We start from the raw sequence: 25,582 nt of genomic DNA, 5'->3' as shown, positions 1-25,582 counted from the left end.
TAGATAGATAGATAGATAGATAGATAGATAGATAGATAGATAGATAATATATTTGTGTGTGTCTGTACCCATATACATGCAGTACTTGTTTTGCATTATTAGTGTTAATGTATATCTTAGATCCTTTTCTTATTTCTTTTTACACGTGGTTGGGTTTAACTGGGACCCCGTGTACATAATTTCATTCCACCTCACATACCACATATGATGAAATGACAATAAATCTAGTTGAACTTGATATATACATACAGCCAGCCTATAATACAATATAAAATACAATACTCCATTATAACAATGTGAAAAAATATTTGAGATTTTTGCAAATTTATTAAAAATGGAAAACTATTGAGCTTCACTCATTAAGTTAAAGGTCCACACAGACATGCTGCTGAAGCTTATTTATGATGCGTTCACTGACCAGTCAAACACAGTCAAACAGAAAATCAGCCAGTGCCAATCATAAGACCAGCTTATTAAAACATGCTAAGAAACAAATCTGTAAGTTTTAAGCAAGCTTGAGGAATAGAGCAAAAAAATTCACAAACTTGAGTAATGCTAATAAATGCAAAAATAAAGTTAGAGAGCACAGCGTTTGTGTTTTTACCAGTGGTGGAACTCACTAGAGAAGGAAAAAAGGCATGTGCCATGGTGAGCTTCTCTACCTTGTCTCGAAGGGAAAAGGTCCCGTGAGCCCCGGCTGGAAGGAAGTGGTTCTGCAACCTCAGCTTACCCAGGTTGGCCACAATCACTCGAGGTGACTGCGAGCTCTCAGGTATGACAATAACTGGGGCTCCAGCTTCAATATCCAGAAGGATCCTGGACGCTCTTTGAGGGTGATCACAGACCTGGAGGCAAAGGCAAGAAAAGCACTAATATAAAAAACTGATTTATAGGTATTTTGGTTGACAATTTTCCTCTCATCTACAATTGATTATTGAGAGATTTAAACGTCATTTTCTCAACTTCAAAGTGGATAAATTACCCTGTAAACCCGATACTTGGCCTCGTCCACAAGGGAACATTGATTTTCCCCTCGTAAACAGAGCACTGTTTTCAGTAATGTTTTCATCCACACAGGGACAAAAAAAATACTTTTTGAGTCATTACCAATCTAATTACTTTAAGCAAAAAAAAAAAAAACAAACAAACATAGAAAGCAGTTTCTTAAAATGATAGGGGTAGTCGGGCTGAATACACACACACACACACACACACACACATATATATATATATATATATATATATATATATATATATATATATAAATATAGACATGCGCATTCCGTTGGTGGGGTCCAGTTCTCACAGTGGTCCCGTTCGCTGCTGTGTTTTCGGTCTTAGGAATCGCAGGTCAAACTCTAAATTTGAGACTGCTGGTTTGGGCTCTGCGGTCATCTTCTCAAGCCGTGGGTCCTGCATAGATGGTCATGCTAGCCAGGTCCCTGGCTGATAAAACTCTCATTGTAAAAGACCTTTTCTGTTCCAGCGTCTTGGACTTTATGTGACGGAGACCTGGCTATGAGCTGGTGAGTTCAGTGTCTTTTCAGAAATGTTGCCTTTGGATTGCTCTTTTTTTAATGCTCCAAGGACATCTGGTAGAGGTGGAGGAGTACTGACTATTTTTAAGAAACATTTGAACTGCAGACAGCTAGGGGAGTGGTGGCGCAGGGGTTAGAAAAGGTAGGCCTGTGATCGGAAGATCGCCGGTTCAAGCCCCGGTACCGACAACATCAAAAATGCGGGTGGGGTAGGTGAAGCACCCACACCTGCCCCCACCCTCATTCGTCCCACTCTGGGCTCTTGAGCAAGGCCCTTAACCCCCACCATCTGCTCCTCCGGGTGTCCTAGATAGCAGCTCTCTGCTCCTCACAGAGGGCTGTGGTAGCTCAGTGGTTCGTGGTTGTGTCAGGAAGGGCATCTGGCGTAAAAGTAACTGCCAAGTCTTTGTGCGACTTAGTTCGCTGTGGCGACCCCTAACGCAGGGAGCAGCCGAAAGAAGAAAATAAATAAATAAATTGAACTGCAGACAGCTCCAATCACCAGCTCTTTTTTTCCAGCTTTGGACTGCTTCTCTTTGAGCTGGTTTGCTCCCAGCCAGTGCTGTGGATTTTGACATGGCAACCCAATTTTCAAAAAGGACCTTTCTTACTAAAATTCTTATTCCTACAACTGGTAGTTTCTAACTCCACACTCTAGTTTTGACTTGAATTGGATAAGAAGAGAAATGTATTTGACTACAGAATAGAATTTATATGCTATGGTTAACAAGACAGTTGTCAACTTGACAAAAGAAATCTTGTGACCTTATAATGTTGCAAGATCTCTCTAACTACCTTCCATTTGATTGTACTGAAAATAAGTGCAAATATGATAACACTCACAGCCTGACCCTCCATTGCAGCCCTCTGCCTGCCGAGGACATCCTGCAGCTGTGTGAAGTGCTGCATAAAGGCAACCACCTCTGCTTGGAAGCGCTGGGTATGCACATACACTACTGAGGCCATCTGCAGACACACTCTGATGTCAAATTCTCTCTCCAGGTTGGGATCAGGCCGACAGTACCTTAATGAGACACAAAACACAGAAGAAATATCACGGTCTCATTTACTGTGTAGGATGATTGTGTGCTGGACAATGTGAGAGCTGTACTTCAGAATGTCGAAGACAAGTGCCTCCCCGCCCTGTGTGGTGAAGCGTTGTCTGTACAGGTCACCGTATGGCGTCAAGTCACTCAGAGACAAATTCCCTAAATTTCCATGAATCTTCATGTCACCATCTGTAAAAACAGCCACGAGGCAATATTATTGTGTGTACCGTTTTATTTAATGGAAGGTAATGTCTTTATTCTTACATACCAATCATTTCCAGCTGAGCAGACAGTTTGGACACACTAGCTCTGGCAAGCTCATTCAATTTCTTGTTGAGAACAAGTGACAAAGAATGAACCTATAAAAAGCAAAACGCATCCAAATTAAAAAACACAGGCGATATGCCAATGGGTAGCGACAGTGTGACCTGAAAGTGCATGATTGGGAGGAACAGCCTCTCTGATCTGAACCTGAGCAGTGTTCTGCCATTGGACTTGTGTGATAGTCTCGGTGTGTCCATCACAAACACCATGTTCAAACATAAGGGTGTCCATAACTGCACATGACACTAGGACACCCTAGAGATGAGCTGAGTTGTAAACTGATCACCACCTAGTAGTGAGTTGGATTAAATGGTGAAGGAAAATGCCTGACAGATCTGTTAGACCCAAATGTGTAATGAGTGTTTGGGAATGACTGGCAGAAGAACTTGTCAGAGAGCTTTTCAACACACACCTCAGGGAGAACTTTAACCGCATTGCCGATATGGGCGGTCAAAATGAGTTTTCTCTGCAGGGTAGCTGGACTCTACTTCAGAGATAGAGTGAGAAGTTCAGCTATCCAGGAGATACTCAGAGTAGAGCCAGTGCTCCTCCATATCTAGAGGAGCCAGTTGAGGTCATTCAGACATCTGGTAAGGATAACTGCTGAACATCTCCCTAGGGAAGGTTTCTGAGCATGTCTAACTGGGAGGAGACCCCCGGGAAGACCAAGGACATGATGGAAAGACTGTCTCTTGGCCGACCTGAGAACGCCTTGGAATCCTCCTAGAAGAGATGGAAGAGGTGACTGTGGAAAGAGATGTCTGAACCTCCCTGTAAAGATGCTGCACCTGAGACTTAACTCCAGAATATGCAAACATAATGGATGGATAAATGGAGCAAGTGGTACACCAATGTCCCTCGTCTCTGATGGATTTGAATAGGGAATGTTTGTAGTTTTGGAGATTACTTTTATTTTGGTCTGAAACTTAACAGAAAATCCAAGTAAACTTCGATGTTTTTGGTGAAAAATATTCAAGCAGGTAGGTGTTACACTGAAGAAGAACAATGTTTTCTTGTAATCTGAGGCAGCACAGAATGACAGACCACTGTCAGGTGCAGTGGTGGAGCCAGTGGGTGGCAAATGGCGTAAAAATTATAAGCTATAGTTTAAGGCAATGTTAAAAACTAGAAAGCATTGTTTCCTCAAATAATAGAGGTGGTTGATTTATAATGTACTGTATATACTGTAGTGAACTTGTATATATACAGGTCCTTCTCAAAAAATTAGCATATTGTGATAAAGATCATTATTTTCCATAATGTAATGATAAAAATGAAACTTTCATATATTTCAGATTCATTGCACACCAACTGAAATATTTCAGGTCTTTAATTGTTTTAATACTGATAATTATGGCATACAGCTCATGAAAACCCAAAATGCCTGTCCCAAAAAATTAGCATGTCATGAAAATGTTGTCTAAACAAGCTATTAACCTAACCATCTGAATCAACGACGTAACTCTAAACACCTGCAAAAGATTCCTGAGGCTTTTAAAAACTCCCAGCCTTGTTCATTACTCAAAACCGCAATCATGGGTAAGACTGCCGACCTGACTGCTGTCCAGAAGGCCATCATTGACACCCTCAAGCAAGAGGGTAAGACACAGAAAGAAATTGCTGAACGAATAGGCTGTTCCCAGAGTGCTGTATCAAGGCACCTCAGTGGGAAGTCTGTGGGAAGGGAAAAGTGTGGCAGAAAACGCTGCACAACGACAAGAGGTGACCGGACCCTGAGGAGGATTGTGGAGAAGGGCCGATTCCAGACCGTGGGGGACCTGCAGAAGCAGTGGACTGAGTCTGGAGTAGAAACATCCAGAGCCATCGTGCACAGGCGTGTGCAGGAAATGGGCTACAGGTGCCACATTCCCCAGGTCAAGCCACTTTTGAACCAGAAACAGCGGCAGAATTGCCTGACCTGGGCTACAGAGAAGCAGCACTGGACGGTTGCTCAGTGGTCCAAAGTGCTTTTTTCGGATGAAAGCAAATTTTGCTTGTCATTCGGAAATCAAGGTGCCAGAGTCTGGAGGAAGACTGGGGAGAAGGAAATGCCAAAATGCCAGAAGTCCAGTGTGAAGCACCCACAGTCAGTGATGGTCTGGGGTGCCATGTAAGCTGCTGGTGTTGGTCCACTGTGTTTTATCAAGGGCAGGGTCAATGCAGCTAGCTATCAGGAGATTTTGGAACACTTCATGCTTCCATCTGCTGAAAAGCTTTATGGAGATGAAGATTTCATTTTTCAGCACGAGCTGGCACCTGCTCACAGTGCCAAAACCACTGGTAAATGGTTTACTGACCATGGTATTACTGTGCTCAATTGGCCTGCCAACTCTCCTGACCTGAACCCCATAGAGAACCTGTGGGATATTGTGAAGAGAAAGTTGAGAGACGCAAGACCCAACACTCTGGATGAGCTTAAGGCCGCTATCGAAGCATCCTGGGCCTTCATAACACCTCAGCAGTGCCACAGGCTGATTGCCTCCATGCCACGCCGCATTGAAGCAGTCATTCATGCAAAAGGATTCCCGACCAAGTATTGAGTGCATAACTGAACATGATTATTTGAAGGTTGGTGTTTTTTGTATTAAAAACGCTTGTCTTTCATTGGTGGGATGAAATATGCTAATTTTTTGGGACAGGCATTTTGGGTTTTCATGAGCTGTATGCCATAATCATCAGTATTAAAACAATTAAAGACCTGAAATATTTCAGTTGGTGTGCAATGAATCTGAAATATATGAAAGTTTAATTTTTATCATTACATTATGGAAAATAATGACCTTTATCACAATATGCTAATTTTTTGAGAAGGAACTGTGTATATATATATATATATATATATATATATATATATATATATTTTTTTTTTTTTTTTTTTTTTTTTTTTTTTTTGACAGCGATCATCTTGGAATTTGATATGGCAACCTGATTTTTTTACAGTGACCTTTCTTACATCTAGATGTAGCCACACATCAAAATGGAATGCCATACCTCACTTATTTTTCGGGTTAACATGCTCACAACATGTACAGTGAGATGGATGAGCAGATAGAACAACTGAGGATATTTCCAAGTCCTCCTCATTGCTCCGCAACAGAAGACAAAAACAGAAGGAATATCCTACCAATTTCACTTCATATCTTGACATCCAGCCATTTCACTGCACACACCGTCGTGTGACGTACCTTTAAGTCCAACATCGTGTTGACAGGTTGAGATGCTTGCTCCTCCCTGGCTTCTGGCTCATGCAGAGAATGTACTGGCACAGGCTGGGCTGAATGATCCTGCACCTTTACTGCATGATTATTGGCAGTAGAGCCAATTCCAAAGAAGTCCAGAATGACCACCCAGGTCTGAAGTGTGATCAGAACATCTAGACAGTTAAAATCTACATCAACACTTCGTCCTATGCCACCATAGCGTGTTTTAAACTCGGGATGATTCGGGTCAACAAGAAGCAGATTTATATGAACTAATGACTCATCAAAGCCTGGGGGTGGCTGAAGAGAAGTATCTTGAGGAGTAGGGGAAGGGGGTGGTGTGCTAGGACAGTCTGGATCATTTGTATATTTGCGACTGGAAGATGAAGGCGTGCTTGGATGTCTTTGGTAGAGCTGAAAGACATTCTTGGCCTCCTCCATGTGGGCAGGCAATGAACGGGGCATGTCTGGGTAAAGAGCATTAGATGTTGATGGACAGCTTTGGGAAAGGTACTCCTTTGGATTAAAGGTGGAGGACTTGGGAGCTCCGTGAGACACAATCAAATGCTTGTATTTAGACTCGGGGTTCTGCTCCAAGAGATCTTCCATTAGTAGGGCATGTAGAGCCAACTGTATCTCAAGTAAATGCGGGTGATCTTTGGTAAAATATCCCTCCAAATCTTGGAAGCGTACACTGACTAAACCCTGAGAGCCCTGGGTTAGGTCAGCATTCAGCTGGATTTGCAACTCCGGTATGTGTAAGATAACCTTAAGCTGAGTGAACGGCAGAGCGTGAAGAGCAGGTTCATCGACTACACAAGATGGGGTGGTGATATTGGGAGCTTCCCTTGCAAACAATCCTTGGAGGTCTGGAGAGTAGTGAGGTCTAATAGATGAAGGCGTTGGTGGAGGAGGAGGTGGCTGGCTCAACGAGACGTTTCCCGCCTCGATCAGAGATAAATTTTCCAGAGTTTGGAGAACCTGCTCATACACGGATTTGCAGAGAAACACCTGTCACACAAATATTCAAATGCAAATTGTTAATAAAAAAACAGGAAATTATCAACAAACAATAACAGAAAGCATTACACGATCAGCTGTATTAATTGATTCTGTCAGAATTAAAACTGCTCAAGATGAAGGCGGATGAAGTATTATGTAACACAGGGATTTAAAAAATGAATGTTTTTAATTTGGAAATGAATGTTTTTCTGGACAGGAATTGAACAGGGAATGTAGTAGCCACTGTTTTTGGTGAAAGATATTCAAGTGGGTAGGAGTTGCACTGTGGAGAAGAACAGAAGTTTATTTTGTTGTTGTTGTTTGGGGGGGTTCTGAAACGGCACAGAGTGACGGATCCTGGTAAGTGGAGGGAACAATTTTATCCACCACCACCAGGATGTAATGAAGGAGCTAGGGGTGGCCAGTGGTGCCCTTGACCACCATAGATTAATCTTTGGCCACCCCAGTCATTTGGGGAAACTATACTTTTAAGTAATATAAAATCTAGAAAGCATAGTTTCTTCAAATGAATGGGGTGGCTGGTTTACAAGATAAATATGTGGTGGTGGCCATCTTGGATTTCAACAAGGCAACACAATTATTGATAGGGTTCATTGTCACTGCTAGATGAAGCAACACACCAAAATGGAAATAGGTACCACACTTATTTTTCAAGTTATCATGCTCCTAACATGCACGGACAGCTGAAGGGTATTTCCAATTTCCTCTTTTCTCTCCGTGACGGGGAACAATAAAAGTAGAGAACAAGGCTTTAATTTCTCATGTTGTTTACCGGTAATTCCTTTTCTGTTTTCTTCCATTGTCACATTATTTTGAACCTTGGTTAAAGTGCTTTTCCCTGAATATTTAGGTGAAAAATGGAAAATGACCGTCTCAGTATACACTCATCAAAGCTGATCAGTACATGTGCCATATCCTTTGACTGACGCTGTATATGTAATTGCATGTAGTTTTCAGTGTTTTTTGGTGTGAAAAGATAAAGTGAGCTGACATGCCTACCTGAACAGGAGTGACAAACTTGCTCTCAACTTTCAGTTGCCCAGTGTTCTTATAGGAATCCTCTCTAGTGAGCAAGTGCAGTGGTGAATCTTCTTCAACAGATTGTTTTTTTAGGTTGAACTGTACAGTAGTGTCTTTAAGAATGTGGAAAGCTGATGGAAAAAAAAACACTGTGAATACAGAATGTTTTAAATAGACCAGCATTGATTAGTGATGTTCTCACCTTTACCCCGGTTGAGAGATTCAAAAAAGTCATGACGTGTGAACTGTGCTTCTTCCTGACTGAAGCTTCCATTGCGAGAAGACGACGAACCATCATTGATGGTCCCTTTGTGTACACTCTTCAAAACTAAATGACACATGTTGAGTGAATATAGCCTTATATCTTTCACCAACACTTGCAGCCTCTCTCCTTCAGGGTCTTGGCTATTGAGGAAGTTCTGTATTGTTATGCTTCCTAGATGACCAACCAGCAGCTCAGGGTGTCCAGGTTTACGGGGAATGGACACAACTGGTGATTCAATGTTGACATTCAGGGTCAACGTTACCAAAAATGTATCTAAAGTAGATTCAGGTTCCTGAGTGAGAAGACACTCCTCATCCTCAAATGAATATGCAAAACTCTGAGTCAAAATTCCTGTTCTTCGTGAGGGATTTTCAAAGAGTGAAACCATGTTGCTGTACTCTGCCGTTTTGGTGGCTAGAACAGTTGACACTTTGGTGGCAGCATTTTTTAGCATGGAGCGAAAGTTGTCTTCCAGTTCATTGGCTGAAAGACTGAGCTCCCTCAGAAACTTGGCTGAGTGGTTGTAGTGTAAAGAGGCCATGTCAAGTTGCAAGAAACACTCCCCTTGAGATTTCTCCGTGAGTTTAAAGTTCAAAGCGTCTGTAGAAGAACGTTTTGTATCAGTGAAAAACGGCATTCCCTCAAGGTTTGAAGAGTCATCATCAACACTCCCAATGCTCACAACAAACTGGCTCCGGCCTCCCTCCTGTGTCAGATCAACTAGATGCATGGATCCAAGTGAGCCACTGATATCCAAACGGCTTCCAAGAGAAACATTGACCTTGGTACTAGTGATGCCAGCAGTGGCAATCTTCAGTCCTTTTTTCTCAGTGCCCAAGGCAGTGCTAGTGGACACAGTTCGAAGGAGAAGCAGGTTGAGACGGTGAATCTCCACAGTTAGTTCCTTGTTCTGGACATAGGTGGCCTGATATGCCCTGTCCCCATCCTTGTTGTAAGACTGTGTCGTGCATTGTTGAGCTGATGATGTCCAAGTGTTTTCCATTTTGGGGAAAGATTTCTGAAAGAACTTAACTAGCTCCACCATTGTCTCAGGGTTGAGGATGATGTCTAAGCTGTTGACTTGCAAGCTTATAACCTGAAGGGAACTATCTAGGTTCATACTGGGACAGTTGGAGTTCACAAACTGGTACTCAAGCTTGATGAGGGCTTCTTCATCTTTAAGAATGGACTTGACTAACGGCATGCTGCCTGTGGATGAACTGGTGGATAACTCTGTATGGGGTTTCTGGTGTTCAGGGGACCTGCCATCACACAATATGGGAGAAGATGGCTGGCTTTCTTTGAGGCTGCCAGTGGGTATGTCAAAACTTAGATGCTTATGAGAAGCAACAAGCAGGTCAAAGTCTGAGCCATATGTCTGTAAAGTGTCAACTAGGAGAAGGCCATGAACGGTCAGAGAAACTTCAGCATCATAAGGTCGCTTGACAAAATTAGCATTTGTGCCAAACACCTTGAGAACAGATATGTAGCGGCCATCACTTTCTACACCAAGCTGCATATAATTAATATTAAATTCAGCTAAGAGAAGAAGTGATTCCACAAGAACTTCACGTGTGTGTTGTTCTAATGTCATCACGCTCTGGGTCAGATTCTTGGCTGAATCTTGCAGCTTCCAGGAGCTGTCCACTCTGTGAAAAATCTTGTCATGGCGGAGCGAAAGAGGATCAGGGGATGTTACATTTGAACAATTCTTTGGCATTGTGTCCCCTTCACTTATGTCTGGACTGCTTAGCCTGGCAAGACAACTTCTAAGGGCGGTCATCTTTTCAAGGTTCACATGGATCTTGAGATCTGGCAGAATTCCTGACAGCACAGCCCCAGGTAACTGAGGGTCTGACGTGTAACGCAGTCTCTGCTCAAGCTGCAGTAGCACATTGAACTTTTCCACTACATGGGTAGGACCCACTTCACTTTCCTGAAGATGTTTCCAGTTGTCCTTATAATGACCAACCATTATTTGTAGATCATTAAAGGACAGAGAGTATTTCTCATACAGCTTTTTGCTATAAGTTTGAGTTCCCTCTGGAAACGTAAGGCTGGGAAGATCAGGGCTTTTAGCTTGTGCTTTCAAAGATGTTTCATGTTCAGGTGTTGGAGACTCAGGTGGTGTGCCAAGAGGAGTCTTGTACTCATCGTCACTCATGTCCTCCTCTTCAGGTTGAGTAGCTTTTGAGTTGATTTTACAGTCCCCTAAAAAAAAAAAAAATGTTGCAGCGGGTGTAAAATGAGATAAATCTCAGCAGAAAAAAAGAAAGAAATTGGAATATATTTTTTAAGGTAGAAGAGATGAACCCTTGGAAGATGTTATGAGGCAAAATCAGCCACACATTTATTTTTGTCCATGTTTTTAATTGATTAATTTATTTTGGTGCAGTCAAATTTTTTTTCAAACAAAATCCTAAAAATCCTTCTACTTTTTTTTTCCTCAGAATTTTTTTAAATGCTCTCATAACCTCATAGTAACTTTACTACACTCAAGTTCCTGAGGGGGAAATATCATCCACATTATAATACACAGTAAATAAAACTCTTAATCCCATATTTATCATATAATTTTTAAATAATGAATTCCTTTCAGTACTGTATTAATGTTTAGCATGACCTCTATCCTATACTTTTATATGTTGGTTCACTAGGTGGTGCTGTGCTTTTATATTTATGAGTCTCTGTAAAAGCAATTCACTCTAGAAGCAGAACCTTCTATTAATCAAGGTTCTTTGTTGTCATTGGCATCACATGTGGTACATGAGGTGGAACGAACTTGTTTACTCAAGGTCCCAATTACACCCAAAAAATGCAACAAAAAAAAAAGCCAGATGTCATTGCAGTGTCACGCTTCTCATCATGTCCAACAAAATTATTTTAGTTTGGATGTCAAAAGCAAAAACTTACTTGTAATGTACGCAAGAAAAACATTTAGTCCTAAAAATCTATTTATGCATGCAGGCTGTAGAATCGGATGACAGCGGCTGACTGCTGTTTATCCCAAGGCAAATTGGGATAGCACAGCATCCCAAGGCATTCCTTAGCAGGTGATATCCAGGTCAGTACAAGGGAAAAATAAATAAAAATTTTAGAAACAGACATTTCTACCAAGGGTAAAGTTAAAAAAATAAAAGAAAAAAATTATTTTAAAAAATTATTAAAAAACTCCATGACAACCATCAAGAGACAGGAGTAAGTATGACTCAAAACAAGGCGTCAGTTTCAGATCTGAAGGGTCCAGTGGGCTGGGGATTCATCACAAAGCTTAGGACAGGAACTTGGAAAAAATGTCAAAAAATAATTTGGGGCGTACTAATACGGGAAAATGCCTTTTCTTCAAATAAATGCTATAAAATGAATATTTTGTGGATTTTTAAACAAAAGACCCTAAAAGAGTTTGTTTTATATACTTTTACTTCAGGCTGAGATAGCTCTAAAATACAAACTAGTTTATTGTGGAAAAATATTTTAAAAATGGTACTTTTAATTAAGCAGATAAATAAGGTGGTAGATTTTTCCCCTAAGGAACATTAACTGTTATAAAGTTAAAGGGACTTCCAGGGGTTGAATGAATGATTGCTTTACCTTGAGAGTTTGTCAGAAGAATTCTGCCTAAATCCACCACAACCAGCATTGGGTCCTTTGATTGGAAGTCATCTGGGAAAATAACTTGAGGTGCACAAATGTCCAGTTTCATAGTCCAGCGCTTACTGTTTTCCTACAAAGAACATAGGTGTTATTTACACATTTTAACCATAAAATAGATCAAATTTTGTGTAGAGGTTGACCCAGATAAGATTTTCTATGGTCAATGATGACTTTTAGAAAACATAGCAATTAATTGTCAAAATACAAGTTTTGTTGTTATTGCTGGTGAACACTTTTTTTAATTTACCAAAAATACTTTTGCTTAACTTAAATAAAAATATAATTACCACACATTAGAAAAAATTGAACATACAAAATTGTATACATGGAAGCATTTTGGTTTAGAAAATAATATTTGGGCTAATTTTGTTATAATTGCTAATTATGACTAATTATTATACTAATTTTAACTTTAATTACCACATTAATAATTTTGTTTACATTAATTTTGTTACACTTCTGCAAATCTTACAATAAACTCGCCCACAAGTAGCTGATCAATAGTTTGTCGAATTTCAGCCTTGGTCTGCAGCTTCAGCTTGGTGTATTGCCTCCTGGCAGCCTCTGCCACTCTCACCTCCAGCTCCGACTGATAGCCAAACCCTACACACACACACACACAAATCAATTTTTTTTTAAATACAACAACCTAATAAAACTTTAAATATATGTAAGAGATATATCTAAAATCAAAGTACTCCAACTAGTCTTAAATAATGAGAAGAATTGGAAATAAAATTGCTTCTTTGTAACTAAATATCACATACACTCATTTATATATTCAGGTCTCTCTTGTAAATGAGTCCCCGAGGCTCAATGGGATTAACCTGTATAAATAAAAGTTGAATGAAGTAGGAATAGTTGTACAAGTAGTAGTTTATTTTATTATGATCTATATATAGATATGTAGATAGGTAGGTGTGTAGGTAGGTTTGTAGGTGTGTAGGTAGGTAGATGTGTGTGTGTGTGTAGGTAGGTAGGTAGGTAGATTTATATTTTGTATACCTATATATCATTACAGTACTGAATTATTTGAGCATTTAGCCAATAGAAATAATTTTGGAAATCCTAGCTGTCCTAAATCAGGACAGGTTCAGTCTAATTTAATGTCAGAAAGTGAGATTTTTTTTTTGTCTTTTTATAGTGTATGTAAACATTTATCAGGTGTATGCGTGTCTGAAGTGGATGGTGATTGTATCTTACCTGACGTGTGAACTCTTCCTTTATAGAAGAAATCTGTTATTTTCTTTATTGCTTGAGGGCTGTAGATGATGTTTAATGGACTTGTGTTTACTTCAAGTCTCCTCTCAAACCTAGATCTCACAGGGTTGCGTTCGTATATCATCTCAAACACTGGCAACGGGCATTCAATGTTGCACCCTGACAAAGTTGATAACAAAAATATTGCGTATATTAGCTACTGTATCCACAAAAGATATGTACAGTATATCAAAATATTTACAGTGCTTCCTCTCCCAATCTATCATTGTTTAACTCAGCTTCCAAGAAGTGTGTCTACTAAAAGATTACTACCAACACAAGGTCAATTATGGAAAAAAATAATTTTGTAAAAATAATGAAAAAATAACATCAGTTCCTACCAGAAATACTGCTGGACTGATTCGGTGGTTGGTTAATGGCACCAAAAACACTGTCCTGCAACACGTTACATATTTTAATGGGACTCAACCATTACACATTGAAAAACAAAAAAATATATATCATTAGTAACTTTAGGGGTTATGTTAACAGGGCGAGGTTTGACATCTATCAATGCTTACCATTTTGGGAGAGACTAGAAACGGGAAGATGGTGCCCTGAGTGGTTAAGTCTCTCAGAAACAAACTGCCCAACTTAACTGAGACTAAGGATGACTCCGAACGAGGGAGAGATTCGACTATAACATTCACCCCTGGTAAAACAAGAGGACAGCAAAATTGCAATACATTAACAAAGTTTGACAAAGGATTTAGAAAATATACTACTACTACTACTATGATTACTCTTGTAACTACTATTACCACTACTACTACTACTACTAGTGCTACTACCACTACTACTAGTACTACTACTACTACGATTACTCTTGTAACTACTACTACTTTTACTTCTGTGATTAGTACTACATCTGCTATTACAGCTGCTTCAACTACCACTACTACTGCAGCTGCTACTACTACTACTTCAACTACCACTACTGCTGCTGCTACTACTTCAACTACCACTACTGCTGCTGCTACTACCAACTACTACTACTACCAACTACTACTACTACCACCAACTACTACCACCACCACCACCACCACTACTACTGCTACTGCTACTACTACTACTACTGCTACTACAGCTGCTACTACAACTACCACTACTGCCGCTCTACTACTAATAATAATAATAATACAACTTATGCTACTACTACTACTACTACTACTACTACTGCTGCTAATGCATTGGCTGAGTTACCTGATATTTCAAGCTGGATAACCTCACTCTCGTGCAGCTTGAACTCTTTCCTGTCCTGCTGACAGAGTGTCACTCTTCCTTTCTCCAGTAAGAACTCTAACCGGGCAAACATGTGGTCTCGTCTGGTGAATGTGTTTAGACTGTAAGAGTTTTCCAATGGGTCAAACAAGTCCTCCGTCTCTGCTGGAGAAGCATTTAGCAATCAGTGTCAGTGGTTACTGAATAATAAAAAACAGTTTACACAAATAATTCAAAGTTATATTTGATTTGATCAATTGACAAATAATTGAAGCTTATAAAAAGACTTAAGGATGACAAGGTAACCCTCCTGTGGCACCAGTCAACAATGAGTTCCTGACCTAGAATGTCCCAGGATGATGGACTCGGCAAAAGTTCTTCAGGTCTGGCTGGATCCTGGGAATCTCCATACCAGCCTCCCCAGCCTGGGAACCAAGACTGGAGGTACTGAAGCATCCTTGAGCTCCCACTTTTTGGAATTGATGTGCCAGATGTAATGAGTTGGGGTTCATCGTTTGGCTCTTGAAGATTCTTGAAGACGTGGGAAAAAAAAAGAAACAAGATTACCGGTAGATGGCTTTTGATATGGCAACTCAATTTTTGATAGTGACCTTTCTTTCACCTAGATGCAGGCACACACCAAAATAGAAGTTGGCACATTGCTTATTTTGCAAGTTATCATGCTCACAACATGCATGGATGGACAGCTGACTAACTGGTATTTCCAGTTCTCCCTCGTCGCTTCCATGATAGGGTACCAGAAAAGAGTATAGTGTTTCAAACCACATTTCTGTTTTAGACAGTTAATTCTCATGCAGAAAAATCTCACTACCCTCGCACAAAAGAGTTGTTAGTCTCTTTGTTTGCCTGGCTACAGAGATGCTTCAATTAAATGCATAAATAAGTAAATTAGAGGGGAAATGACTGGGTATTATTCCTAATACTACACTGTAAATTTAGGAATGCAGAAATCTGAGACCCACTGATTAAACTTGGTCTTCTGAATTGCCCTTCTCAAACTATATATCTTGTCCAAAATATGAACACTTTGGTCCTCAGAAATGTTCTCTTAAACCTAAGATGAAGGTGCACAGCTAAAGGATAATGGTATATTTGGAGTCTTTTTGGGGGAAAATAGGGTCAAAACCGCTGAAGAAGCAAATGTATAATCAAATACACTACTTAATTATGTATTATTATTATTTAAAGGTTAAATCATGCCATATGGACCAGTTTCTTTAAGGGAGAAATGTTTCGTCTTCCATCCGGAAGACTTCAACTAGTCCAGCTGACATGATTTAACCTTTTTTTGTTATCTATCTGGATGATTGAGACTACAAACCATTTATTATTATTATTTCTGCACTTGCTCTCGTGCAAGGCGGATGCCTCCTCTCCCTCTCCTGTTCTCCTCCTACATTTTTTTTTCTTTCTGTGCATCGGAGCTCCTATTACACATCTTCCGAGACAAAAATCTACTGTCATGGATCTGGTCAGCTGGACTTTCAACGCAATCTACAAAATCTTTTCAACAAAGCGACAGGGTCATGGAGAGTCCTCATGCCCCGCTGAGACTCGCGCGGCAGGATACGTCATGGATGTGGGGAGTTTGGGAGCTGATGTGTCTTTCTGTTTTGTCTCAGGAGGACGTCAAAGACGTTTATATAATTGGATTCATGATAGCAGGGTTTCTGCTTTCTGACATCTGCGGATTCCTATGTTATCAGCTATTAAGGAAGATGGCAGCAGCAGTTTCAGCAATGGCAAAACTGCTGAGTCTGTGTGAAGGTTTGGTTCATGCGTCGAGTACTCACAATCAGCTGATTTACAAGCTAAACCGTAAGAGGGAAGCGATTTGTGAGAATCATAGGCCACCTGCGGTTTCTAGGACTCGCCAGCATGTTGGAATCAACCTTGAAAGAGCCTTGTAAGCACAGACCAGTGTAATACCCACTCATCTGGATCTTGTAATACCCACTTATCTGGATCTTGAAAGTACCAGCAGGACTCAAGGCTGACAAGAAAAAAAGTTTGCCTGACGAAATTAACAATTGTGGCTTATCTGAATCTGACTCCCCCAGTTGGCCTTGAAAATAGGCTGACTTATTAAATTTCTCCTGGGATATGTGTAAACTAAAGAAAAGCTTCATCTATTGCAACAACCCCACCCCCTACCCCACCCAATCTGTGAAGACTTATCAGAACAGTGCCCACTGACCAACATCCTATCAGGACTATGGTCTACTGGAAGTGCTTCATGGACAAATCTCACCACCTTGCCATCAAATGCATATGTAACTTGTCTAGAAATGTGCTTGCTGGCAGAGTTTTTTGATGTTTTAAATTGTGTCCTGATAGGACATGGCGTGAAGTGAACTTTTTTTGTAATGCCACTATCCTATCCTCATGGATTTTCCCCTTTTCTATCTAAAAAAAAGTATTCTGAAAAAGGATAAGGGGCTACGCTCCAGTAGCAGCAGCATCGTGCACTCCGTCCATCTTTGGGACAACAGTACGAACATAATTTCACTGTATTTCGGTACAATGATAATAAAGCTTATTTTGATTCTGATTCTGATTAGCCACTTCGATAAATTAACAAACAACTTTAACAACAAAACAGCACAGTATTAAATCCATGAATGGCAGTCTACGTAAAGTTGGTAATAATTTGCACATTGATTTTACTTTTTAAATCATACAGTATTAAAATAAACAAACCTCTGCATTCTGTTCCTGCTTTAGAATCCAGTCATGGACGATCTCTCTGAGGCTGTAAAGCTCCTCTAATGTCTGCTCCTCTTCCACTCGTTCTAGTTCACTCTAGATGAAAAAGACCAGTAATAGATGTGTTTTATTTCAATTCAGTTTATGTTCATAGCACAAATTCATAACAAAAGTAATCTAAAGGGAAGTTCAATGTCTCCTTAAAGCCACAAGGCTTCCTTGATATCAGGAAACAAAGCAATAAATGGCAAGAAATCTGGATTTATACATCACAAGAAATGGTGGGGGGGGGGGGGGGGGGGCTGTTCTTGATGAGGTTGTTGCAAGAAAAAATTGTCAATTTGTTCTCCTACAGCTATGATAGCTTGTTCTTGAAACAAGATCTGGGCAAAATTTTCTTGGGGTTTGCATCAACTGTTGTGATTTTAGATAAAATTGTGAAGTGGAGATGAGAAATGAGGCCTTGCTGTTCCATGAGCTCCTTAGAAACCAGTGTGGCCAGTCATGCAACATTCTGCATGAATCCAACATTCATAAAGTTATCTCTAGTCTTCCCTGGGCAGAGGTTGGTATGCTATACGTGTATACTGTTAACGGATGGCGTGACTCTAGTCTTCATAATGACTGTCAACGTCTTGAAGTAAGATGTCCTCCTACTTCATCAACTGAAAAACTTCCATCTGTTATTGGTTTAATAAAATGAATCAAACTGATTTCTGTGCTGGGTGGGGGTTTCCTGGAGATAAAATATGGAGTATAAAATGTTCTTTTGGAAAATCATGTCTTCCTGCCATGTCAGAAAGCAGATTTCTTGACGTCTTGTGAAGTAGGAATCTAGCTGAAAGATGCAAATACCTACAAAAATACCACCTAACATTGTGATTCACATTCTCTGCTAATTAACACATCATGCAAGATCTCACAATGATGCACAAAACGTTGCAAAAGCTTTTTAGACTGTGTGACCAAAATGTTTGTAACCCTTCTAATCAAAGGATGAATTTATTCCAAAACTTTGGCATGAAATGCCAGAATACTTGTATGGACCAAAGACATCAAGGGCGAGGGGCTCATCATTGAGGCATGGTGATTTGGTACGTGATAAGGCTGCAACAACGAATCGATAAAATCGATAAAAATCAATGATTAAAAGTGTTGGCAACGAATTTCATTATCGATTCGTTGTGTCGCGCGATTATGCATCTTTCACGGCGCTGCGGACCGTTTTGTTCACGAGCAGTTCATTGTCAATGCTGACTGACTGAAGAAAGTAAAAAAAAAAACTCTGCAGCGCGAGTTGAACAGAGCAGAGGCTGTTTTCAAAGGAAAATAAGTACATTTTACAAATGACCGACGCAGAGAAAACTGTTCGACCCAAGTCCTCCAAAGTGTGGGAGCTCTTCACAAAGATAAAAAATGAGAAGAATGCCACTTTGAAAATTGACGATATGACACAGGAGAACCACGCTGATAAACGTAAACATGACGGAGTCACGAGCTGCAGCTGATACAACTCGTTTCACTCCCAACTCATGTGTTGCAGGTGAGTCTCTACAATTTAACACATTGTTCTGTTTCCAGATGAGAAAACGTAACGTCAGTCTCTCTGGTAGATGAAGCTGTTTGTTTGTTTGTTTGTTTGTTTGTTTGTTTTCTGATTAATGATGGTGATAGAGAACGTGTGTGTTACTTTTTACTTAATTTAATTGGTACAAGCAGTGTTTAAATGTGATTTATAAATAAATCTAACACAAAGATAATAATTTAATGATTAAGCTTCAACTTTTAATTTGCTGGCAAAGTCTGAAGATACTGCATGTATGGCAGGATGAATTGCATTTAAACAGGAATTAAAGTAATTTATTACATCTACTCAAATGTGTGTAATTAAGTATTTTGTATATATGTGTGTATGTGTGTGTGTTTAATTGCTCTTTTAGCTACTTTTGCCTGAACCTAACACTGTAAGTGAAACAAGGCATTTCTTGAGTTGCTGTAAATTATGCTATAATACATATTTACTCTTTACATTCAAGAAAACAACAAACAACAACAGCCTTCATGATGGACAGACATCATGGACACCACAGCAGCAGCTGTCTTCACTGAAAGATCCTGAACATGATCGTCACTGACATGAGGCCTCTGTCAATGGTTGAAGACGAAGGCTTCACTACAATAATCCACACTTTTAATCCAGGTTACAATAATCCACACTTTTAATCCAGGTTACACTCTTCCCTCAATGACACATTTTACAAAGTAGCTACATATTGTGCAGGTATAAAGATACATTTGTATATATTTTTGTGTACATTTATTTTTTTTAAGCTATTTGACTAACTTTTTTTTTTTTTCAATATTTTACTAACAGAATAGTCAAATAGCAACCTGTTTTTGTGTGAATTGCTATGTTAGTCAAGTGTCCAATTTTGGAATAAAGGTGTAGAAATTAAAACTTTATTTTTTCCTGATTCATCGATTAATCGAAAAAATAATCGGCCGATTAATCAATTTTTGAAATAACCGTTAGTTGCAGCCCTAGTACGTGACCCACATGGTACCGTGTGGTACAGTCGGACTCGGCCTGAATGAGTAAGATGAGCTTGCCTTTCTGACGACCCACCGCCTGTGAGAGGGGCTTTGAGTCAACTGCATGGTGCCATGGGAACTCAAAGTGAGGGCCTTGGGGCTCTGAACGTGACTTAACGAAGCTAATTGTTGGAACATAAGGCGCTCTGCCACTGTCTCAACTCTCATCGGCTCTGCACGACACAGAACCAGCCGGCACTGTCGGTATCCACCCCACTCTGCACAGTTTGGGGACCACCTTGTTAGAGGTTCCAGGTGAGCTGCTCCCAGGGGTTGATTTTCAAGTAAGCAGACAACAGCCGTTGATTGGCCAGTGGAGCTACGTCACCCCCCCCCCCCACCCACACACACACACACACACACTTTGCATTGATGGGGAAACAGGTATCACCTATACCCGAGAAGAACTGAGAAGAGAGCCAAGTGGAGCTGCATCTACCAATGGCAAAGCAGCACTAAATTTTCACATTTCAGGTGGGGAGGGAGTCTGAACTTGTACATCAGGTTGAGAGGTACTGGTTAAAAATAGTCAGGCACACACACCCATAGCATGGGCTCTGGAACCAATCTCCTTGAGAGAGGTTGGACCTTATTCTACTCTAGAGTTGCCCGAGAGGTGCTGAGCTGTTGTGGGTTCTCTCAGTTGGCCTGGGTACACCTTGGAATCCTCCCAGAAGAGCTGGAAGCAGTGCCTGTGGAAAAAGATGTTTGAACCTCCTTACTCAGGCTGCTGCCACCGTGACCCGACTTCGGAACAAGTAGAAGGTAATGGATGGATGGATATTTATGAAATTAGATGTTGGTTGTGAACTAGTGCTATACAAACAAAACTGAGTTTAATTAAATTTCTTTAAAATGTATACTGTTAAATAAAAATATCACAAACGTGTGTGTTTATAAAACACTACCTTTTATTGTTGATAAATTGAATATCAAATTACTATAATAATTATATGCATTGTGCATATTAATGCATTGTATATGCTTCTTGTATGTGTGAGACACAAAGTACCTTCTCCTGAGGACTCAACAGAATTCCTTTGAGCCTTTTGAAATAAAGGCTTGTGTAAGTCTGTGCGTCTCTGCACCGCTGCAAAGCAAAGCTCCAGCTGCTTCTTTTTCGCTGTTCCCTTATTTCTTTCAGGTTAGCCTGAATGGCAAACATCCACCACGTCCGGCAGCTAATGTAGAAACAATGTTAGGAAACCAAATGTCACTTAGTGAGTACACAAGCAGCAAAATGCACAGTGATCTTTTAAAAACCAACAATTAGGACTTTGACTAATGAGTGATTTTACGTTACCTTGACATAATCTGATCTTTCTATTAATGTATAATGTTTTATTTGTCAGTTTGTTCTCTGACAAAAGAAATTAATCTGAGGTGTTACTTACTTCTCAGAAATTGGTACTTTGGGTCTCAACTTTCTGTACAACATCCCTTTCTCCTTGCGATCCAATTCTTTAAGAAAAGCCATCATCTGCTGGTACTGAACCTGAAAAAAATGGAAATATTAAATGTGAAATCATTCTAAAAATCTTTACTAATACAACTGCTGCTAGGGAAGGAAAATCAGTTTTTATTCAAGCATTATTGTTACTGAAATTATTAGTGATGGAGAACACCAGACAGACAACATATAAACAACTGACAATCACACATTAAGTTGTGCAGACAATGTGAAATTATAACAAAGAGCTGGGACAGGTTTCATGGTACAAGAGAGTAACAACAGAGATTGAGGAGGAAATTGCTAAAAGCATGTGCAGCAATTATCAAGTGATGTTTTAACTGAGTTTTTAAACAATGCAAATGGGACAAAAGAAGCAAGTTTTAGAGTTTGTTGTAGATGGTTCCACTCATTAGCAGAAGCTATTAAAAAGATGAAAGATCAAATGAGATGTGTGCTTTAGGGATAAATAAGGTAACATAGCTGCTGGAGCAGAGGGTATGCATGTTGCTATGTATGAGTACCGGTAATGAACGGAGGTAGGATGGGGGTTTACCAGTTAGGGTTTTATAGATCAGCGGAAACTATTTTGTTTGTGAGTGGGAGTGAAGAGAGGGCCAGTTCATCAGGAAATACAGAGTGCAGTGAAGAGTGCTGAAGGGAGCTCCGGTGGCAAATCTAATGGCTAAGTGATAAAGGGTGTCCAGTTTGTGGAGGAGAGTTTTGGAAGCGGTTTTGTAGACAAAATCACCATAAGTGAGCATTGGAAGGATTGTCATTTTTACCGATGTTTAGCAGGCTGTTAGTGAGGATTTGTTTTGGAAGAGGAACCCTATTCTGGATTTCATGAATTAAAGAATGGAGCCAAATCACAAGGTATTTGTAGCTGCTAGCAAACTGGATCTCGGAGCCATCCAAAGAGAGGATTTTCTGAGGGAGGTTTCTGTTAAAGATCATGCATTTTATTTTCAGAGTTCAGTTTTAAATGAAGGTAAGAAAAAACATGATCAGTGTTACTGAAACAAATTTGTAGTGCAGAGAGAACAGAGTTAAGCAAGGTACTGGTGGTATACATAATAGTGTCATTGGCGTACAGATGTGTGTGAAAAAGACAGATGTTCACAGAATTTGTTACATTATTGATGTGTATGCTGAAAAGGTTTGCACCAAGTATTGAGCCTTGGGGAACACCTTTGCCGAAGAGTAGCGGGTCTGACAGGTGACTCTCTGCACTCACTAATCTAATTAGCAGCTTAAGTCAGCATTGTCACCTACTTTGAACATTGGGGTGACCGCAGCGGATTTCCATTTCTGGGGGGCACACTCTGTTTTGCAGCAATAGGTTTAACAAGTCACAGATGTGAGGTGCGATGACGTGAGTGTAGTGAGTCACGTGAGGTACGTGTCACTTGTTGTATGACAAATATATGAATTATATATGCATACAATATTCACGAGTTCTTCATTTTTCTGACTGTAAATGTCGTGCATTGAATTTAACAGAAATGTAACGAGAGACGTTGTTTATCTTTGACCCATCAAATGAATGGAATCATTTATTTTCAGAATCAAAGTTTAACATCAAACATTTACATTAATTTGGCAAAATATGAAAATAATAACAGACAGTTTCACAGAAAATGAACTTCAAATCACTCGGCAGTGATTTGAGGACTTTGCTTAAGATATTTCTAAAATATCTGTACTGATTTATGAGAGAGAGGTGGGTTTTAGAGTGAAAGGAGATTATCTTACAGAGAACTGTGTGAGGGAAGTTTAATCTGTTTAACCAGAAATTGCACGCTCCGTCAGATCCTCAGCCCGTCCACGGTACACTTTAGTCGAAGAAGAAGCCTTTACCTGGTTTGACGATAGATCAGCTCAGTAAGCATCCTTCAGACTGTTTCCAGCGCCTCCGTTAAGCACAGCTAAAAATCCTCGGAGAGTCGTGCGTGGTTAGCTCAAAACAGACTTATAATCCCAAACGTCCCTGGTTCTTCATAACTCCAAACTCTTCATAACCGGTTGCATCTCTCAGAACTCTCATTCTCTTGTCAGCTCTCATTCTAACTTGAACTGGGCAGTTGTCACATTTTAAATGAGTTTACTTCCTGTTCAGTTTAGAGCTTTCTGATTCGTGGAAGGACCAGAAAGAGGTGTGTTTTTGACGTAAGGTGTTTATCAACAGTCGAGGTCAGAGAATGAAACTTGTTTAACATACAGAAAAGATTATTGCAGAAGCGGCAGACTTTCTGGAGTCTACTCTTGGTAATCTTCTGAAAAAGTTTAAACATGACATTTCTTCTTCAGTAAACATTTTAGTTGACCGAAGACCAACCTTTCACATACTTACGACAGCTTGCTCATTTCAGACAGAAAATCAAGAAAGGCATATTCAGGTGATTTCTTCTCTGAATGAGGAACAAAAATCATTACTTACTGTTTATGTAAAAGCAAAATTAGTAGTTCTTTTCAACCTGTAAAGCATTGAGTGAACTAACACAATTTGATTATCAAAACATTTGTAAGACAGTAATGATTATAAAGAATTGTCTTTTCTGCTTGATTAATTCAAGAAAGAAAGTTCATCAGATGGTTCAGACTTATTCAGATCAATGAAAATAACAGTCTCTGTCCATCTGGTATATTTGAGGTCATCTGGTTCACTACAGTCCCCCCTTTGGAAATCATCACCTGTCCATGGGGATGAATTCCAACCGTGAACTTAGACCTTCAAATGTCCTTGAGCTTGATATAATCCAGCAAGGAAGACCAAAGTCAGAAGTAATCCTTCAAGGAAGACCAAAGTCAGAAGTAATCCAGCAAGGAAACAAAGTCAAGGTAATTCCACAATGTTCTTGGTATTCCATTGTGTTGATTATAATCCCATATCGTCTCGATAATCCCATTGTAGCAATGCTTTAACCCCTTGGAAACAGAGTCTGTAATCCATTGAAAAGTCATATAATCCACAACGGTAAATCCACAGCGATTGGAAGTGTTGATTAATCAGCATACAGAGGGGTACCCTTGGATTGAACTGAAGAAGCGGCCACTGGATGAAGAGTTGAGACCAACGTCAGGATCGCAGATCGCCTCCAGCGAAGGTTGTCTCCAGCGACGTCCAGCCTGTGCCGTTCTGGTTCAATGTGTCATGCAATTATGTGGTTTAAGGTGGGCTTATGAAGGGGATTTTACATAAGGTCTTAAACTATATGCACCTGGTGTGTAAGCTATTATGGTTGGGAACAGCTACAACTACCAGTTAAGGGGTGGAGAATGCTGAAAAAGGGGTACTACAGGGGTTTATGCCTATAGAAAAGTGTTCCAAACTATTTTTCCATTTCTAACTTGGTTTAAGTTAGCTTTACATGGTAAAATATAGTTTGGTGTAATTGTCTGTTGTCTTTTAGACGAACGACTTGAGATTGGGTGTTTGGTTTTCCCATAAATGTTTTGGAAGTCTATGGCGAGACTTATCAAAAAGAATTAGCTATCCCCCCGAATAGGATTGTTCGAGTAGGTTCGGCTTAAGCGTTGTGAGATCAATGTAGATTATGGTACTCAAAGTAGCAATAATATACATTGACTCCGCAAAGATTGCAATTTAGTGAATGAACTGCATGTTGGCATGGTTAAAGGCTTCTTAGTCTCTAACTTACTACACAACAAAATTCATTCTTACCTCAGAAACAATACCACAATCAATTAAACAACGTTCCAACACCGACAAGAGTAGTGACTAAGCATCTAGAAACATCGTTTCACTGCTTCTCCTCACCCTGGTTGCCAGATTTCAGTCACGCTGTCTCGTTTTATCAAGGGTAGGTCCTGTGAGTTTAAACTATGGTTAAGTTTATTATCCATTAGTTATCTACTGCTTGGATGACCCTTGTTCCCACGAGGTCAGATTTTGTGATGTCATTGTCTCCTAAGGAGTTATTGCACGCCTTGTGTAATTTAACCTGGTTACGGTGTACCCATTTAACAGTTGGCTCTTTTTGGCCTTTACTGATTTTTATCTGGTAGATAATTGGAGACACTTTGTCGGTTATCAGATGGGGTCCAGTCCATCTGGGCATCAGCTTACGGGCGAGAGTTCCGGTCCCGGACTCTACTCTCCCAGTTTTGGGTGCAAACGTGTAGTACCAGACCCTGTCTCCCACTTGGAGTTCCTCGTAAGAGGCCTTTTGGTCGTAGTACGCTTTGCGTCCTTCAGCTGATTTTTCCAGGTTTTTCTGTGCGAAAGCAAAAGTGTT

The 25,582-nt window shown here is 40.0% G+C and overlaps 1 protein-coding gene across 1 annotated transcript in view; it reads right to left on the bottom strand.

Moving 5' to 3' along the window:
- The window catches only part of vps13d (vacuolar protein sorting 13 homolog D), a 125,804-nt gene that overhangs the window by 71,436 nt on the left and 28,786 nt on the right, over positions 1-25,582 (bottom strand). The window contains exons 9-25 of the mRNA XM_037684802.1: positions 21,268-21,368; positions 20,886-21,054; positions 17,276-17,377; positions 14,896-15,085; positions 14,537-14,719; positions 13,855-13,985; positions 13,675-13,729; positions 13,277-13,453; positions 12,546-12,676; positions 12,011-12,143; positions 8,357-10,630; positions 8,134-8,285; positions 6,097-7,122; positions 2,856-2,946; positions 2,650-2,776; positions 2,382-2,562; positions 663-845 (exon numbers count right to left, since the gene is read on the bottom strand). Of these exons, the coding sequence (XP_037540730.1) occupies positions 663-845; positions 2,382-2,562; positions 2,650-2,776; positions 2,856-2,946; positions 6,097-7,122; positions 8,134-8,285; positions 8,357-10,630; positions 12,011-12,143; positions 12,546-12,676; positions 13,277-13,453; positions 13,675-13,729; positions 13,855-13,985; positions 14,537-14,719; positions 14,896-15,085; positions 17,276-17,377; positions 20,886-21,054; positions 21,268-21,368 (5,406 nt within the window). The remainder of the gene's footprint in view (positions 1-662; positions 846-2,381; positions 2,563-2,649; positions 2,777-2,855; positions 2,947-6,096; positions 7,123-8,133; positions 8,286-8,356; positions 10,631-12,010; positions 12,144-12,545; positions 12,677-13,276; positions 13,454-13,674; positions 13,730-13,854; positions 13,986-14,536; positions 14,720-14,895; positions 15,086-17,275; positions 17,378-20,885; positions 21,055-21,267; positions 21,369-25,582) is intronic.

This window comes from Nematolebias whitei, chromosome 11 (assembly GCF_014905685.2).
Source record: "Nematolebias whitei isolate Nwh7 chromosome 11, NemWhi1, whole genome shotgun sequence".
Taxonomy (NCBI): domain Eukaryota; kingdom Metazoa; phylum Chordata; class Actinopteri; order Cyprinodontiformes; family Rivulidae; genus Nematolebias; species Nematolebias whitei.
Note: the sequence above shows the minus strand (reverse complement) of the source record. Positions and strands in the feature narration are given on the sequence as shown.